Raw genomic sequence first — 14,883 nt, 5'->3', positions numbered from 1 at the left:
ACAAAATGTGATTGCACCTGAATTGGGACAAAAGGAATTGGCACATATCCAGAGAATACAAAACACTATAGATAATAAAGAAAAGATGAAACGCATGTTTTACCTGTTCACTCATGCTGTTAATTCCCTCTGGCCCAAGCAAAGCAACAGCCTGTTTAACTAGATCTGTTCTTCCACAGTTTAACATCCGGAATCCAAGATCCTGTTTGAACTTGGCTTCGGTTGCCACAGCATCCAATTTACGGGAAGCACAGAAGCAGTCATCAGTTCTAAAAAAGGCAAAAACAGGCAGAAACGGTACTGTGAGGTGGGATTATAAAAATGTTGAATTCATTGATTGTTTTGATAAACTTGTACGTGGCAATTGTATTTCTTGTATAAAGGCACAAAACAGAATAATTTTTTATGAAATTAAATTAAATTATATTTTATTTATATTGCGCTCGTACACAGGTATTTCTGAGCGCGACCAGGCAAAATGGGAGGGGAACAAGGGAGAATAAAAAAAGACACAGCAATCTTACTAGGCCGAGGGACATTTAAGAAAGCGCAAGTGCATGGAAAAGGGGGAAAGTGCATGGAAGGGGGGGAGTGGAAAGGGTGGAGCAGAGGAGAGAAAACTGATTAAATATTAAATAAAATAAATAAATAAGGGCGATAAACCATGGTAGTGCAGCCAGCAAGTGGCAGGTGAAAGTTAGTCAGATAAGGTATATCTGATAAGTGCAGAAGAAAAGTGGGAGGGGGATTGCATGGGTACAGATACAGAACCCTAGTGCAGACGGTGGCCTGGAGGCAGAGCAGGAGGATGGCAGGGTGATCAGATACCTGGGTCCGAGTGACAGAGGGTGGCCAGGTGCACGATGCCAAGAGAAGAAACAGATCAACAGGGGAGAAGGGGGGCAAAGGCAGAGGCAAAAAGGAAGGTCTTGAGATGCTTTCGAAACCGGAGATGCTTTTCCTCAAGTTTCAAGATGGCCGGGAGGCTTTTCCAAAGGGAGGTACCAGCCGAAGATAGAGATCTACCCCCAGCTTGTTTCCTTGCAAAACGACTAACCCTGAGGGGGCTAGAAGTAGAGGAGTGAAGAGTGCGAAAGGGAAGTATTTACGGGGTGATAGTTGAAGATATTTTAAACCCACGCCCCAGAAAGCCTTGTGGACGATGCAGAGGGTTTTAAATTTAATCCTTGCATCCCCTAGGAGCCAATGAAGGGATCTCAGGGCTGGAGAGATACGATCCCAGGGCTTGAGGCCAAGGGCAATTCGCAAGTGCTGTTCTGGATTAGTTGTAAAGGGCAGAGAGTGGAGGCAGGTAGATTCAGAAAGAGGCTGTTACAGTAATCCAGACTGGAGAGAACCAGTGCGTGGGAGACAGTGAGCTTTTGAGGGAAGGAGAGGAAAGACAAAGTATCTCTAATGAGGTGCAATAAAATGTTTAACTTTTTGGAGATATCAGAGATGTGTCCGGAGAAGGGAAGTGTAGAGTCAAAGATAACCCAGGGGTTCTTAGTCGCGAAGGTGGGGCTAGAAGGAGAGCCAAGGGAGGCTGGCCAGAGAGTGAGAGGAAAGGATGGAGATGGTGTACCATTAAGGAGGATCTCGGTCTTGTTGGCATTTAGACATAGATCAGTGGTGGCACACCAATTTTGAATGGCGATTAGACAATCAGAGATAAGGGAAGGAGAGGAGGAGGCTGTAGGAAGCCTGAAAATGAGTTGAGTGTCATCAGCATAGCACTGGAAAGTTGAGCAGAATATGGAGATGCTGTAGGCAAGAGTTACCAGGTATTGGTTGAAAAACCAGGGTGAGAGGTTAGATCCCTTGGGGACACCACATGTGGAGTGGGAAATAGAAGATAGAAAGGACCCAAGTTGTACCTGGGAGGGTTGATAAGAGAGAAAAGAGGCCAGCCAGGCCGTAGCCTGATCAGTGATACCCAAGTTATCACAGAGACGATTGAGCAGGGTGGTATGGTTGACTATGTCGAACACAGAGGAGAGATTAAGTAGGATGAGGACAGAGGGGATGTTAGAATCGAGGTTGGAGAGCAGGTCTTCAAGGATGTCCAGGAGAGAAGTTTCCATGGTACTGGCAGCTCTGAAGCCAGATTGGTGGTCATGGATGGAGCCAACAGAGTCGGAATGAAGATTTAGCTGAGAGATGGCCAACTTTTCCAGGAGCATACCCAAAAAGGGAGTAAGGAAAATTGGGCGGTAGTTTGCCAGACATGATGGATCAGCAGTGGATTTCTTGAGGAGAGGATGCACAAGGGAGTGTTTAAGAGGGGAGGGGAAAGAGCCAGAGGGAAAGGCGAGGTCGCAGAAATCAGCAAGTCCCGGAGCAAGGATGTCAATGTGGTCTTTAATGGTTTTAGAGGAACAGGGATGGACCTATTTTGATGAGGTTTTCATAGATCTGACTTGTTTGGCTACCTCATCAGGGGAAAAGGGGGAAAGGAGGAGAAAGGGGGATGGTGTAGCTGGAGAACGAGAGGGAGGAGGAGGGGGGGCAGAGGAGAGGGTGGACAGGATATCTTGGGTTTTGGAGATAAAGTGAGAGGCAAGGGCATTGCAATGAGCCTGGGAGGCGAGAGGAGGGGTGGAGACTGCAGCAGGGTTGGCCAGCTCCTTGTAGAATTTGAAGAGTTTGGCCGAATTGTTAGATGCCGCAGAGACGCAGGCTTGTATGAGGATTATAAAAGCATACATTATTTTAAACTAAATTAATTAATTAAAAATATGTGTCCTATAATTGAGTTATGAATGATTATCTCTAGACACCTTTTAACACTTCAAGATCGGCTCTTGCAGATTCTGCTTGGTATATTTTAGTAGTTTGCTCAGAATTGGCTTTGAAATTACGTAAAGTTTACCTGAAAATATTTTAGTTTCAAAATGGCAGAAGAAAAAAAGAAGAAATTGAGAGACTAAGTGAGACACGCTTCCCTCAAAATGTTTATGTGTTTGCTTTGAGTGAACTTTTCATTTCACATTAGTAAGTGCATCTATTGAATTTGAAAATCTTGCTAACAACCACCATTTGTTTGTATAACCTGTTATCGCCATGGAATACCGACCAAATTTTTGTTGGGCCATTTAAATGGTTTCCACACTGCTAAACCTGGTCGATCCAAAGATAGAGAAGGCAGGAGGGGAGCAATGACTCAAAGGGACAGCCATGTATTCTGGTCTTTGGGATTAGTCTGGGTTTACTGTGGTGACAGCTGTGTTCAGTGAGAACAGCATTTTGCAAATAGAGAAAAGTAAACAGAAATATACGTTCTGAATTAGTGATAGAAAGAGATCCAATTTTTGTCCTGTGCAAGTGTCCCATCATTTGTGCAGGCAGGCTACGGTGTGTTGCAGAATTGTATTTGTTGGCATTTATTATACTCACACTCAAAGTCACGAAATTAATTTGATGGTGGTAGTGAAATTGGTGTTGAGGGAGGCAACAATTGTCACACTCTTTTGACATTGTACCATGGCTTGGTTGGCTCCAATGCACTTTGTTACGCTTTTCTGGATTTTTTTGACTCTTGCAAAGACAGGTTTCCCATTTAACCTGTAGCCATTTGGACTCTTGTAGCTTTGATCGATACTTGGCTTCTTAAATTATACACTTCTTGGTATGTTTTGACTTTGTCAATTCTTGTGTTTCATCATATACCTTTTGTGGTACCTGCCACATGCACCACCATTCTTTATCTCCATTCATGAGTGCTGAACACTTGCCTTTACTCTGTTTGGCATACAAAAGTACTTGAAATGATTTCCAGTTTACTCAGTATTCACAAGCACTTGTTTCAGCATTCAAATTACTTGTAATGTTAGAACACAGTTCCGTCCGTGGTCCTTGCTTGACAGGTGGCGTGCAATCTGCCACCCATCAATTGCATTGAAACAATCACACGTGGCCGTTGCGCGGTATGCCAACCGGCAGACATGGCAGTCACAACATGGCTCCCCTATAGGATGCCAACCAAGGACTGGGACCGATCTGCCAACCACAACATGGCATTGCCTCCAATTGTATTCAGAGCTGTCGGGGAGATGCCACCACTCGACGGCACATAAAACAGTCAACCAAACACAACGCTGTGCATTGCAGCTTCCCAGTGCTAACGCTGCCCTCGTGCTTCTCTCTGTTTGTACACTGCCCCTTGCTGCTCTATCCTTTCCCTTCCTCGTCCCTGGCTGCTTAGTGTCCTTCACGCTCTGCGCTCCTCAGTTCCCCATGCTCTGAGCTATGGTGAGTTCCTGTCTTACTGTAGTTCGTGGACACCCTTGTCTGCGTTTGCCTGCAATCTTCTCTTCACCTGTAATTCGTGGCTTCCATCATAGGCAGCATTTGGTCCTGCATCCAGTTGAAGTCCTTCCTACATTTCATCTATCATCTCCAGAACTTCAGCTACACCAAGGTTTTTTTACTCCTACTGGGGTTTTTCCTTCCATTTGCCAGGTAGTCTGTGTTCTCCCAGACAGCACTGGCATCGGGAGAGGGCAGGCCTTACTTGCATCACAGACAAACTGTGGCAAAGACTTGGGTAATCAAAAGCCTAAAATGTAATGACTTTTAGTTTGTCCGGTATTCAAAAAATACTTCTTCAGCATTTAAAAGTACTTAGAATACCTTTCAGTTTGTTTGGTATCCAAAACAACAATGTTCAATACGCATTTGCCTGCCACCCCGGTGCTTCCCTTTCACTCACCGGTCAGAGCTTTTGGCGTTATGAGTTCTCTGCCACTCCAGGTTCTCGCCTGCTCAAGCGGAAACTCACTCCTCTCCCAGTTCTGCATAGCGTTGCTCCCCAGCAATTCTCTTCCTGCATAACAGGACTTCTGTGACAGTTGGCTTGGTCACGCCAGTCTTCCACACACAATCTGCTACTGGCTTCCCACTTTCCTTAGCGTTGCTTCCTGGTGCACAAACTCTGCATTGATCATCGGGTCTGGAGCACTCCACTTACCACGCCACTTCTCGGGAGTTGCTTCCCCAGCTGCTGCCTCGCCTTCCTCGGCTCACACTGCGTCCACAGATTACTCCATTCCCAAATGGAGGTCGGGTTTTAAAGTGCCCACTACCATAATGATTCCAAGAAGACTAGACCACTCACTATCAGAACAGTATTTCTGTCTTGTTCATGTTGTCCTCCACATCGTTCCGGTACAGAGATGAGGCTGACATGTGTCTTTATTAATACAAGGGGGCTGGTATCTGTTTGTCTCCTTCAAATGAGAGTATTACTTCCTAGTTGGTCTCTTCCTCATCCCAGTGTTAAAGTAATGTTTCTGAGGGACAGTTTGAAGGGAGGAAAAAGGGGAATGGTTGACAGTAACCTACAAAGGCTTGAGGGATAGATGATTCAATTTGAAAAGGGGGTGAAACCATGACTCACCCAAGGATGTCCTCTCCCAACACGCCTAGTTACCTCCAACCATGTGATCTTCCCTCGAATATCCACCCACAGGGCCGGGATACAAAAGCAATGGCATTTCCCTGGCCACCTGAGAGGTGGATCCAGGGGGAAAAGAAGTGAGGACACCCTCAGCCTCCTCACAATATTTATTCTTAAATACCAGTACTGTGTAACCAATAACAGATGTGAAAATTGTTTCTTCAATAAATGCACTGGCCTAATTTCATCAAACGCAAAATAGTAGTCAAGGTTTACAGGACTCTGGTAATAACAAAAGAAGTACCCTGTCACAACAATACAGGAAGTGGAACTACATGACCTTAGACACATCTATCCGATATTGTTTTTAATGTGTACATCTTAAGTGTTTTTCTTGGATTTTGTATGGCAAGGATGAATTCTATTTCTACCTAAATTGATCCCTTGTTTTGCGTTCCTGAGCATCCAAAACTGGTGGTGTCATGCATGTCATTGCAGAGCTAAATCACTTTCTATTTTGATGCAAAACTCTTGCTTAATTTGACACTTGCCAAAACACTTTTCTCCAATGATATGACAGAATTCTCTGTTGCATCCAAGCTGTGATTTGATACAACACTACATTGATAAGATGAGAGAGAAAAGTGAATACTTTGCAGTGAAAAATAAATAACATATGCCTGTTGCAATGTCCTGAAGAAGGCAAATCATGCTTGAATACCATTGTAATACATGTTGACACTACTGTCATAATAATTGTGTACAAAAGACTATGGGACTACTTCAGGGATTCATTTTATATTACCAGGTGGCTAACACCAGTGACCTTCATTAGACAACCAAGATGAGGCATAACTGATATATGCCAAAGAAATGACCTCATCATGTGGATAATGAAGTGTAAATAACAAGTATCAACATCAATGTAGTACAGTCTTTATGTGAGATTTTAAGCCATTGTGTGTGACTAATAGAGAAATAGCCTTTTAAGTTACGTAACATCAATAGTTTTGCTAAAGATGTATACAATACATGCACTGTTATATTGAAAGAAGACATAGGATTACACAGATTACAAGATGGTGGATTCCAGTTTATAGCGAGACAGCTAAATATGTAATGTAAAATGTTAAAAGTTATCGGATCCATTATTAGCAGCTAACATATGAGAAGATGTTGTATTCAATGAGGCATGCATTGATGACTTGTAGATGGTAACTTCAGTGTAAGGCTGTGTATTTCTCACAGCAAACATATATGTAGTCATTTTAACATGTTTGTATCAGCAGCCACCAATCATCCAACCATTCCCTTGTCAGGCCTCTCTCTTAACTGCTTCCATGGAACACTCATCCAGCCAGCAGATGGGAGTTCCATGATGTCATGAGCCTGCTTGCTGAAGCAGAAAAGTGCAGGAAATAACAGAGGTCTCAGGCTCTGCGAATATACATGTTTTTACCTCGTTCTTTGGTGTTTATAACATTGGAAACAAGCTAACTTTATGACACCGTATTCTATTCCAATACCAGTCCCTGACACAGAAGTAATGAATAACCCCTTATGACATATACTGTTTATAGTTCATAGCATCCCTGCATAAAACCTCAATGAAATGTACTGTTTGAAGAGACACATTTCAGAAAGGGAGAAAGGTTTTCTTTTAAAAATATGATGGTCAGACTAGCATCCTCACTGAGGCATATATTAAGAGAAATAACATCATTTTCATGTGCAGTACGGTTCTGGTTGAAAGGGCGGAATTCCTTTGCAAGGATTATAAAGTGCAAAAATGCTTGGTTGTCACTTTAGTCCAGTTTAAAAAAAATCACAAAGGTTATTAGACTATATAAAAATATGCTGAGATGGAAGAATAAATGAACTTTCGAAGACACATCGATCATGTTCATCAGATGCTTTTAATCATCTGGTAAAGATGAACTATGTAACTTTAAAAAACACAAGTATTGCCCTACCTCTTCATAACATTTACAGCCAGTTTAACAAAAGGTATCAACGTTCAAACTTTTGTGATAGAATCCTTAAGAAATAAGTGAAATTACATTGGAGCAGGAACTGCAAAAAAAAACACCAATGTGGGGAATTATATTTCAAAAACCACCTGCAAACACCTGGAAAGACCACAAGATTTTGGACAAAGATAAATGTCTGTTTGTATGGGCAGAAAAATATGGCAGACAGATGCATAACCTAGAGACTAAAAAAGATCAAAGCAACTGGGATGAAAGCAAATGCCCAACTATATCACTGGTGGACTCTTTATGTGTCCCAAAATGAGACTATCAGAATCCTTAAAAGTATTATATGTTTGCACATGGAGGTTATTATTGACTTCCTATGAGCCAATCAATATCTTCGAAATGCAGTCAATACTTACTGGTATTGACTGCATACAAAATATTCTATCTTCAGAAGCATAAAGGAAAACAACAGACTTCTTTGCATTCAAGAAACAGTAAGAAAATCGCCAGAAAGATTGTTTTCAACAAAACCCTACCTTTATTAGTGAATCTCTTTCCAATGCACTTTCAACATGACTGGCAACATCCGGTTTAACACTACATTGAAAGCTAATACCTGGGAAAACGCTTTAATGAAACTGTTCACATTTACATTACACCTGATGCATAAACATATTAAAAGCATTCCAGTTCAGCCTACTGTATAATTAAAATGTGTATCGCACAACAACAAACTTGTTATTTCAATACGACAAACTGAACCACATTTAATTTACATGATAAGTCTATTCATGCTTTTAATATTGCCTTTTATGTTATTAACACCATGTGCTAATAAACCTATAGACCTCGAGAGGCGTCATTGACGCTTTGGATAATGACCCTTTCTGAACTTATGGCCCTTGGTTTTGCTCAGGCCAAAACATTTGTGTTTGTCTTTACCCCACAATAACGACTCCTCCCTTGGTATACAAGGGTTTCTTGTTCCCTGCTTGTCTGAGGTCTGATAACACACTAACCTACTACAGAACTATATAGCAGATTGACATTCTTATTTGACATTATTTCGTTGAGTGCCACCCTGTTCCCAAGGGACCTGAAGGCCATTGCACGGCACCATACTTGAGTGCACAGGTCCAGGTGGAGCCCCTCAGGCCCTCCCCAAAAGGCCAGACCAGGGGGCGTGCCCAACTGCATAGCACTAATAGTGTTGAAATGTAGCTGCAAATACTGTTATTGATTTGGTTGTATCTTCCCCCGCTGCCAAACTGTGGGCTCTGCCGCTAAGAAAAATGTGTCTTTCCTCCACTGACTCGAGTTTCTCCATATACGGCTCGGAACAGATGCCTACCTCGAATACCTCTTTACATGGCGACATCCTGAGCTCTGCCTACTTCGAATACCTCTTTACATGGCGACATCCTGAGCTCTGCCATGTGCGTTTGCTCTCTATTCGATTCCTTATGTCCAATACTTTGCTCACATGTTTTCTAACTTCTGAGTGCCTCTTGTTGAGCGCCGCCTTCCAGCAATCGTCCACCAGGTTTTCCTTAAGGCTTGCATGTCTTTTTACAATATTATACAATGCAAATGTCATTGCGCTATCATTGATGAAAGTGTGGAATTCGGCACCCCTTTTGCTCCTTGCTTTTGGGGCTTGCTGCAGAAGGCTCCACAGAGAGCTCCCAAACGTCTCAATGTGGCCACCTGCTACAATTTAGCACAACATGTAATTAAACCTCCTAATTCAACAACTGGTAGCTGTGTTTAAGAATCTAGGAGAGTGTTCTAACCAACTTTTTGATTGCATATCTTGCTGTAACTTCTCTGCAAACATTTGCTTCAAGACAAGATGCCAGAATCAGTTCTCATGCATTTGCACCCCCCTAGGTATGAAAATGCTGTTGTGATGATCATAACCTCCATTACTTTCATTGATACTGAGCTGGTTTTCTCTAAAGCATCCTTCAATTGATTGTCGCAGTTTCTGTAGAATGTTTGGAGTCCTTGACAAAATGGCTGCTTCATCTGCATAAAGTATCCTCAGACCATTGCCGTCCTTCAACCTGGCTACGCCCTCTGTCACTTCCTCTAGTGTTGCATAGAGAACATTGTAACAAACATTGAAACGACTGGTGCTAGGAGACATCACCGCACTATGCCAAGGTTCACCTGCATTTCCTTGCGTGATCTGCCCTCCAGCAAAACCCTGACCGGCGGTGTAGCTTTTGCACGTACCAGCAGGACTGTTGCTTGCATAGCAGGGCCTACTTTCAGTTCTTCAAGCCTCCTGCAGTGTTACGCTGTTTATATGAAAAACGTTGCTGTAGTCACGGAAGGCAATAGTATGGGGCATTTGAAATGTATTTTGCAATACGGTGGACGAGGGTAAAAATGTGGTCCATTAAGTACACGTCCCTATGAAAACCAACCTGGACCGTTGGCTAATAAAACCCTGCCAACAAATGTCTACCCGTCATGAAATGTCACACCTTCTTTTAAAAATGGTGATCCACTTGTGTAAAAGGATATAGTTCAGTGGATATGAATAGGCCAAAACTGCAGCCATGCTGAGTGTATTTTTAAGGCATAGATAGGTTGTAGTTCCAAGATTATGGCAGGCCGTCCATCAGTGAAACACTTTCACATGAGGGCTTCTTAAGCATAATTCCCGGCAAACTGCAATGTTTTTCCTCAGAACATTGTTTCCTGACATTTAAATCTAGGACAGGGATTTTTAGTTTTCTGCAGTGCCTTGTTACCTCTTGGTTTCTATTTTGCTAGAACATTGTCTCTTGTCCTAGAAAAAAAGCCTATTTAGCAGTGAACAGCCTTTGTTTGTACACAAGGCATGTAGTGCTCCAGACTCATGATCGCTGGCGCTCAGCCTGGACTAGTGAAAAAAACCTGTATGTACTGTACTTCAACTTTGCAAAAGCAAATCTCCTGCCCTGCATTTGACAAATTTTTAAAGAGTTTGCCTCGCAATGTGCGTTTAGCAACAAGGCTGAGTCTGCAGCTCATACCACATGCCGTTTTAAGCATGGCTGACACGGGCAGACATAGGAAATTACCTGACACCGGAGTCCAGGTATGGGAGGTTCAAGCAGGTGCTAGTATGCGTGTTTGCATATTGGCCAATAACAAAATATGAAGGGGTGGCCAAGTCTGTGCTAGCCACCCACGTCGGGCTGGCATGTGGATGGGTGTTGAGAAGTAGTCCAGAGAGGGTATGCGGGAGCAGGATTGTCATAGTGTGTGCAGCTGCCTATTGAATTTATTTTGTGAACAGAAGCTGCACTCTTATGCCAGAGGTGTTGGGCGATGAGTCTTCGGGTGATGTATTATGGCAGATGCGTGCAAGTCAGTGGCCGTGTCTTTGGCTAGAGTTCCATATGCATGGATTGCAGCAAGGTTCAAAGGATTGGCTAATTCTAACAGTTACCTAGACTAGACACATTGACTACACTCCAAATCGCCTCGGTTGAATCAGTGGTTAAATTCTACAGGCACTTGGATTCAAGCTGGGTTACAATGTACAAATCATTCTAGATTCCTTAGCTGGTTACATACTCTTATGATCAAAGCAGTGCTACTTTCTTGGTTCACCTAAAGACTAGTACGGAATGTTCTAGCAATCTATAGTAACACACCGCACCCCATAAACATCCTCTCCATGGCTCATGGTCTAAGAAAGTGCCTAAACTGCAGCCCTGCTGAATGCAATTTCTGGCTAGAAATGTATCTAAACATTCACAAGAGAATGATTTTGTCATTACTGACTTGGGAGAGTTCAGACGTCAGAAAACATAACAAGACAAAACATTTTTTGAAAAGTGGATCTTTCCATTGCATTACTGTTTGTTTGTGCATGTTGTTTTCTATGATTCAAAGACCCAGGAAAAAAGCATCCTGGTGGCATGAAAATAAGTGATATCCTTCATGAATGGGCCAGGATATGCTTCTTTCAGAAATACGTGCAATGCCGGATGAGATCACTGCCCTGTGATTTGACAAGGAGGCAACAGCTTCTGAATTCGACCATATTTATTATTTAATTAAAAATATGTCCTGCCTCTATGCAACCTCTTAAGTAGAAGCACTTGGTAGGGCGCAGATGAGGAGGGGGACCTTATGCGCTAGGGGACTACTATCCTTAGGCTATTATTTAATTTATTCGCTAAGGAGATCAGCTTTCTTTGCAGACCAGGGTTTGGGGAAGACCCTCAAAATGGCATCCAGAAGCTGATTTAAGGAAACCCCTGGGGTGCACAGGCGGAGGTCGAAGCCTATTTAAAGATGCCACTGTCATTGGTTGTCCTTTTATTAGCATGTCATTGTAGAGATGAGATCAGAGGGCAGTCCTCCTGGTGTGAGCTCTCTCTATGTGTGCAAGAGGACCCCACTATTTTACAAATGTTTTGGAACAGAAATGTCACACTGTAGAGGTAGGGAATCAGCTATCATAGAGATCCTTTTTATTAAGGGCTTTCCAAGTGTACGCTTCATTAAGCATATGCAGTGACTTTATTAGAGGATAAACATCTGGCTTATGGATCCTGGCCCTTCACACCGATCAGCACCAGTAAACAAATAAAACATCAAGTCACAAAACGATGTATGCTTTATATAAGATCCCAAAATACAAGGATGAATGTTGACATTATAAACATTCCTGAATTCGGTCACATATGAATTGGATGAGAAAGTACAAACACAATGCCCAAAACAATAACAATGTACTCATAGCGCAAGACAGTCCTCATTGAGTGAGCACCCACCAGCTTGGTGCTAAATGTTGTAGGGGGGAAAATCTGCACGGAAGGATTCAAAAGTTGTCCACCCTTCCTTCTCAACAGTGAGGGCTTATAGCTATCATTAACTCCCTTGTGGCAAACATCGCAGATAAGCACTTCTAGAAAACCGTTCTTGTCCCCTTGTGGCACTGGTTAAAATGGCTACAATGAATGAGTATATGAGTAGAATTAGGATCTTACTGGTGAGATGGCGTCCCCGTTCAGATCTCCCATCGCTTTGCATCGCTTTTATGCTCCAAGTACATAGTGACTGTCTAGATCTAGAATAACCTCTTCTTTCTCCTGGTGCGTTCCCAGAATGTCAATTTTCCATTGATTTCTTCTGTCCATCATCCTGTGCCTGGATTTTGTGGGTCATGGAAGGCCCACTGTTTCAAGCTAAGATTCCATCCTTGCTGCATTGTCATTTTCTATATTAATAAATGATTGTCCGCATGGCATCACCTTCAATGGGGTCCTTGCTAGGTTTATTTATTTATTTATTTGCTTTTAACATGCCGTTGACCCGCAGGCATCTGGGCACACAAAAACATAAGGATACATACATATATGACTGACAAATTCAGCAGAGGCCTAGGTAGAAAAAGACCTCAAGGACTGTGACAGGGAACCAGAATCCTAAACAAGGACAGGTTTTCAGCTAGTTGAACAACTTGTTTTTTAATTGTAGGTGAAAGGGTTGGCATTTTTCTCCCGGCATAGGATGCTTAGCAGTGAGTTCCAAACCTGTGCAGCCAGTACCAGAAAGAAGCTGCCGAGACCCCTGGTCCTTTTGTACTTAGTAGTCTTAATTAGTGCAAGATTGGCAGAACAGAGGGCGCGAGTAGGTTCATACAATGAGATACGCGTTCTAAGGTACGCCAGTGCCTTACCATACAGGCATTTGTGTACCAAGGAAGCTGTCTTGAAATGTATCCGGGCCAAGATGTGAAGCCAGTGTAGTGGTTGTCTACCAGATGAGATGTGCTCGCGTCTAGGTATACCTCTAAACATGTGCACAGCGACATTGTGAAATATCGGCAGTTGTTTCATGTGTTTTTTACTAGCCCCAACCAGTAAAGTGCTGCAGTAGTCGAGGCGCAAGAGACCAATAGCTTGAGCAATTGAAGCACAAGTAGTTTCAGAAATAAAAGGATTAATGTTCCTCAGAAGTTTTAGATAGTGATTGCAATTGTTAGATACATAGTTGGTTGACTATCCGCACTAAGGGAGGAATCAAAGAATACCCCTAAGGTCTTTACTTTACCAACTACTGGAATGAGCAGTTCTTTATTCTGAAACAAGGAAACTGTGTTTCCCTAGTTTAGATCTAGCCAGGGAGCTGCAAAAAAGCAAGAGTTTGGTTTTTGCTCCATTCATCCAAAGCCGATTCTCTGACATCCAATGCTCTATGAGCCTATAGATGGTATTCAGATTTAATGAATAATTTTTAGAATCCCCAGTGATTTCCAGGATCAGTTAGGTGTCATCTGTATAGTTTGTGGAAGAGATCCCTAGGGTCTTGGGTAGGATGCAGAGGGGTCTGACATATAGGTTGAAAAGCGTGGGCAAGATGCAGGCCCCCTGTGGAACACTGCAGGCAATAAGAGCTAGTTTGGAGGAGGCATTATTCCAAACATACCAAAGATTATCTATCAGAGAGAAAAGATTTGATACAATGGGTAGACTGGGGTCGCAGTTCCCAGATCAGATAGAGTGGAGATCAAGCGGTAGTAATCCAGCAGATCAAAAGCTACAGATAGATCAAGGAGGAACAGGAGACCTATTTTCCCCTGGTCCACTATCTCAAGCATGTTAGTTTGTAGATCTATCAGAGCGGTCTCTGTGCTATGATCAGATTTAAAACCAGATTGTTTGTAATGAAAAACAGCGGAAGATTCAAGGTGAGCCTGTAGTTGATTAGTGGCGACCTTGACCGACATTTTTAATAAAAAGTTGGAATTGTTGATAAGCCTGAGGTTTTTTGCATCCTTAGGATCCAAGCCAGCTTTCTTCACCAAAGGGGTGATAGTAACTACATTAATGGCTTCAGGATCTGAGCAATGGCTAAAGGAGGCATTCATCAATCCAGAAATAAATTGTGCAAGAGTACTTCTGTTGTCCAAAAATAATTTTGCAGGGATAATATCCTCTCGGCAAGAGGTAGGGTACATGGAACGCAGATATATTTCCATCTCAAAATTCATGATATGCCTGAAAGAAAATGTTGGTAGTCCATCTCTATCTGTGTCCAAGGATGGTAGTATCCATTGAGGACCTGAGCTAATAGCTAATTCATGTTCAATTTTCTCATGGGCGGCCTTAAGTTTGTTCATAAAGGCTTGCTGAACCTCAGCTCAGTCCTTGTCTGAAGGACAGATGGGCGAATTAATGCTTTTAGGTTTTCAAGGATTTTCAGGATTTCAAAAAGTTATTTGGAGTTATTGTTTGTCCCAAGTATTTCTTTATTGAAGAAAGTTTTCTTGGCACTGATGATTTGGATTTTATACTCTCATTTGAGGATTTTCCATTTAACCTTATTGGATGCAGTAGGGAGTTTTAATCAAGCTTGTTCCATGCTCATTTTCTGTTTTTTTTAAAATAGAACGTTCCGGAGTTTACCATTTCTTGTGATTGGAATTTTCCCTCACCAGTTTCTTCTTGAGGAATGTGATCTTATCCAGCATTTTAGACATGACATAGTTGAAAG

The 14,883-nt window shown here is 42.4% G+C and overlaps 1 protein-coding gene across 2 annotated transcripts in view; it reads right to left on the bottom strand.

Moving 5' to 3' along the window:
• The window catches only part of ABTB3 (ankyrin repeat and BTB domain containing 3), an 849,439-nt gene that overhangs the window by 178,788 nt on the left and 655,768 nt on the right, over positions 1-14,883 (bottom strand). For both annotated transcript variants that reach the window (XM_069628275.1, XM_069628276.1), the window contains exon 5: positions 104-269. In XM_069628275.1, coding sequence (XP_069484376.1) covers positions 104-269 — 166 coding nt within the window. The remainder of the gene's footprint in view (positions 1-103; positions 270-14,883) is intronic.

This window comes from Ambystoma mexicanum, chromosome 12 (genome assembly GCF_040938575.1).
Source record: "Ambystoma mexicanum isolate Mex_15411 chromosome 12, UKY_AmexF1_1, whole genome shotgun sequence".
NCBI lineage: Eukaryota > Metazoa > Chordata > Amphibia > Caudata > Ambystomatidae > Ambystoma > Ambystoma mexicanum.
This window is presented reverse-complemented; position numbering and strand designations above follow the sequence as displayed.